We start from the raw sequence: 4,934 nt of genomic DNA on the forward strand, positions 1-4,934 counted from the left end.
TATATATATATATGAGTTAATCAACTTAAAAATTTGTGAATAACTTCAAGTAAAGCTTAAAATAATTTTAACCAAAAATATGCAACAATAGAACGTAACATAAAAATGTGGAAAATATTGAAAGATTAATCATCTGTGGAGTGAAACTTATCGCTAGTTAAAGTATTTATAATTGGCATCACATATGAGATTTGTTTATCGGACTTAGTCGAGAACTTATACAGACAGAGCTGTATTATGTACCATATGTGCTCACTTTCTGGCGGATAAGTAACATCAAAGACATGAAATATTTTGAAACATAAATCAACTGCTGCTAGCGCTGTTGAAATTTGATAGAGTACCTTATCAATACAAACATAAAATGCGTTTACTTCTGCAAGGGTAGAGCCAACAACTATTATATATGGTTGTATTGTTAATCCTAATTGAAGTGCTCTCCTTTCCTTTTCTTCTTGAATACGATTTATATCTCCATGAATCTACAAATAAAATCATATGTATATTTTTTATATATTAAAATTCACATGTACGAATATTTCAAACGTAAATTGATACCTTTGCATGTGATATAATACTATCTTTACATTCACTTATTGATGGTTTATAATGTTCTTTTTTTATACGAATTCTTCCTTTTGGTGGTATTAGATGGGGCAATAATAATAATTGTATTACAATTTTTGCATCTGGAAACATAAATATATGAATATGTAATAAATACTTCATGACTTTATTTTATAATTTTTTGTGTCGTAAACTTACTGTCCGTCAAATCGTCAGTTTCGAGTATAGAACGTAATTCGATCGTAACTTTATCTTCTTTCAAAGGACAAATTTTCTGAATCTGAGAAAAAAATTTTAACCAATTGTCCACGCAATTCTCTGATGTTAATTTCAAGAATTTGAAATCCTCATCAATCAAGAGGTGTGCCGAAGGATGCTTCAAAATAGGCCAATTAACAAAAATATCAGAAATGCTTTTATTTGAGGATGACTGAATTTGCTTTCGTCTGTATGGTGTAGAAACTTTCCAATGATTTTCAACTAATTGCCAAGGTGATAAATTAGTTTGGAGCCACAATACACTTTCAGGCACCTCGTTTTCATCTGCACATATAAGTTATATATATATATGTTTTATATATATATATTTAATCATATATACACGTACGCAGACACGCACGCACGCATAGAATATTCGGGAAATTTTGAGAATGATGAATTAATCAGGTCTAACAAGTAAAGACAATAAAAGTCGTATTTCATTTTGCAAAAATCGTAACAGTTATTAATTAAAATGTCTGAGTTAATGAGCGCATGAGACGCCTAGAATGTTTAGGCATATATAAAGAGAGAATGCTTTCCGAAAAGAAAATGATTTACTCCTCAGATGTTCCTAGCGGACTGCATCAGTTGATAGCGAAAAATGGCGTCATGCTGCGTTACTCCATTGCTCACTATATGTTAACACCTAGGGAGTGTTTTTTATTATCCAACCAAAAGTGACCGCGGTTAAGGCTATCTTCATCTTCAGGAATCAGAAAACGAAGATAGCCTTAGCTGCGGTTGCTTTTGGTTGCATAACGAAAAAACGTCTCTGATATTATTCCTTACAAGGAATAAACTATTTTTTCTTTCATCGGGAATTCTTTTTTTTCACACATGTCTACAACATTCATTCTATCGTACGATCAGTGGCTCAGACAGTTTAATTAATAATTTAATAACTTTCGCGATATATATTATATTTTTGCAAAATATGGTACGTGGCTTTTTTTCTTAGTTTGATTTGACTAACTTTTATAATTCACCTTTTCTCTGTAAAATTTCTCTGTAAATATAAATAGTGAAGATAATTATAGTTTTATTTGTTCCTTCACCTTCAAAATCGCTAGTACAACTTGTACTATATGTACGGTCACTTTCTGATAAAGTATCTCTTAGTTTTCTGTAATCTCGTATTTTATTCCTGTATTTGTCAACAAGTTTTCCACGAGAAGTGATAGATTTATTAGTTTTTGAAAACTTCTTTGTTATAGGTGCAATATAATAGGTGAAACGTGTTTCTGTAGGGAATAGATCTTCAATTTCTTTGGACAATGTACAGAAATCTTCATTCTTCAATTGCCTGAAGAGTAATTTCAATAATTAATGTATCAATAAAAGCGAAAGAGAGAGAACATTTAGACGACCATCTACATGTTGTCTCTCTGATTATGAGTCACTTGAGTTATTTTCGTGCAATTTTCGACCTCTTAAGTATGACTTCTTAAAAACGTGTGATTCTTTTTGTAATGAATACATATTTTAAAATAATCTAACATTTACAGTTTTAAGAAATTGAAAATGTAGCATATGTCATCATGAAGGCTGTCGTAAATAAGATGAAGAGGGTCGCTGTAATTTTTGAATGTCGAGGATCCAGTGACATTTTCCTTTTCTTCATCGCTGATCTCTTCATGAGATGGACAATTATGTATATTTACATTAGTATTTTTATCCCGTTCCTATAAAAAATATTTTTGCATCAAACATATGACAAATTTTATTATATTATATTATATAAAAAATAAGTATTGTAACTATAATATATGATAAAATATATACGCACAAGTGTTACATCTTTCGCTTCAGTGAAGTGTTCTTGCCATTTTTTATTAAATTTAAGTCTAAGTCCAATTTGCGGAATTAATTCTTTTATTAAATTTGATGTTAAATACGCTATTGAATCTTTATCAATACAATTTTCTGTAAACCAATACATGCATAATGTATATGTGTGTGTGTGTGTGTGTGTGTGTATACAGAAATCAAAATTTTCGCTTAACTATTTTACGAAAAATGTAAATAATCAATTTCGTGCAGATAATTAAAAGATTATTAATTATTGCCAATATTATATTAATACATACAGAAAATAGATTAATTTATAAAACTATGAGCATGTTCAAACCGACAAAACAGCTAGCCTGCTCACCGAGCTATTGAGTGTGATTGGATGCATTCAGCAGAGAAAGCAGTCCAGTGAATACTTAATGAATCTTTAATATGACTGATCCTTTTCTTTAATTCTTCATTCGATCTAAGTATAAAAACCAATCATAGCAAGGAATCACTGAGCGTGTACTAAATTGCTTTTCCTATGCTAAACGCAGTCATTGATTGGATCTATAAATAAAAACATCATGTTTAATTACTCGGCGAGTAGATTAGCTGCTATGTTGGCTTGTAAAACAAACCCAATGCCTTCTCGCTACTTTTCTATATGCGCATTCGTTCATATAAGATACGTTACGTGCATTAAAAGAAAGGCATACATATATGGAAAGCAGCAGGAAGGCATTTATAATCGTTAAGGATTTAAAATAATTCTCACGATAACTTTGATACCAATTACCAACGACATAGAAAATGGACTGCGCGATCCGTGATCAAAATGGTCGATAAAAGTAAGAGAGAGGGACCGTGGAAGACGGCCATCTCTTTCCATCCAACGGTATAATGGGAGAGAGAATGAGAGGAAGATTGGTCGTCTTCCACGGTCCTCTCTCTCATTATTGTCGACCACATTTGATACACTACTTAGATACGGATCGCGCAGTCCATTCTCTATATGTCTTTGCCAATTACCTATATCTACGTTTGATTAAGCATTAACAGGTTAGGTTTTAAAATAATATAGATATTACCTTTGAACTGATCAACGAGAACTTCTAAATCCCATGATTTCAATAATTCTTTCACATAGTCATCCATCACAATATAATTTACAGTGAAATCAGAACGTAAATAACCGTAAAACACATGTACGTGTCACGTATGCGTTTCGAATTGTACGATTTCCAACCTTTGATGGAGGATCAAAAGTTTTTCTCCGCGTTAGGAATGTGATAACTGTACTTATCAAAAACTGCGTCTCACAGAAGCACATTCACAAACGACACAAACTGCTACATATCACGTATTCACATAATAACACATGCCTACAGAATGTGGCAACGTTTACCGCGCGATGATGCAATCGTAGCGCGGAAGAATCTCGCGCAAGAACCAATCATGGAAAAGCAACCTCCCTCCATCACTGCTCAGCCGCGGTTTTCGCGAATAGCGAAATGCTTCGTACAGTTTCAGAAGTGTAACGTCAATTAGATCACTGATCCTTGTGATCACATAACACGTTTGAATAAAATACACGGTAATAATGCAAATTAATATCTGTAATTTGGAACAACAAAATAATTTTGTTGCCTAAAAATACAACTTTTGATGAATTAATCAAATTATAATTAATTTGAAGAAGCAGTAATATTGAATCAATCATACTTATGTGGGATTGATTCAACATAAATTTTGTTTTGCTGAAGTATTTTCCTCATTTAATTGAAAAAAATCTATAAGTTGTATAGAATGAAATATTATTAGTTGGTCCAACTAAACATTTCAATCTATCTCGGTTCCTATTGTTAAATTTATTCTGTACAACTAAACTAGTTATTTGAAGGAAACAACGAAGCTATTTTAACACAACAAAATTTATGTTAATTCAATGTCATATATGGATGTTGAATCAATATTGCTGCTTATTCCAATTGATTATAATTTGATTAGTACAACAACAGTCACAGTTCATTTAATTAAACTCAGCAACAAAATTATTTTGTTGTTTTGAATTAAAGATACTGATTCGATGTACTACTGCATATTTGACTCAAATATATTGGTATTTCGATTAAACAAATCATAACCAACTAAACGCATTTAGTTCAGTTAACCACTTTTTTTTCTCAGTGTAAGAACTAATCATGTTCAGTCACTCGGTGGCAGGCTAGCTGCTTTACAAACGTTACTTGAACGCGCTCTATTGTTTCGAAAACAATGAGCATTTAGAAAATCGGGATCCTCAAAAAATCTGAGCCCCTCAAAAAATCCAG

At 31.7% G+C, this 4,934-nt stretch overlaps 1 protein-coding gene across 1 annotated transcript; it reads right to left on the reverse strand.

The window, feature by feature from the left end:
* Nucleotides 1-125: 125 nt before the first annotated feature.
* Nucleotides 126-2,151, reverse strand: LOC108728178 (uncharacterized; the record flags this gene model as incomplete). The annotated part of the gene is made up of 4 exons (XM_018456600.1): nt 126-482; nt 559-635; nt 766-1,110; nt 1,884-2,151. Coding segments are annotated over 4 exons (1,047 nt in total), but the record flags the coding sequence as incomplete, so codon positions are not given.
* Between the last annotated feature and the right edge of the window lie 2,783 nt (nt 2,152-4,934).

Source organism: Mycetomoellerius zeteki, unplaced genomic scaffold, assembly GCF_001594055.1.
Source record: "Mycetomoellerius zeteki isolate Tzet28-1 unplaced genomic scaffold, Tzet1.0 scaffold583, whole genome shotgun sequence".
Lineage (NCBI taxonomy): Eukaryota > Metazoa > Arthropoda > Insecta > Hymenoptera > Formicidae > Mycetomoellerius > Mycetomoellerius zeteki.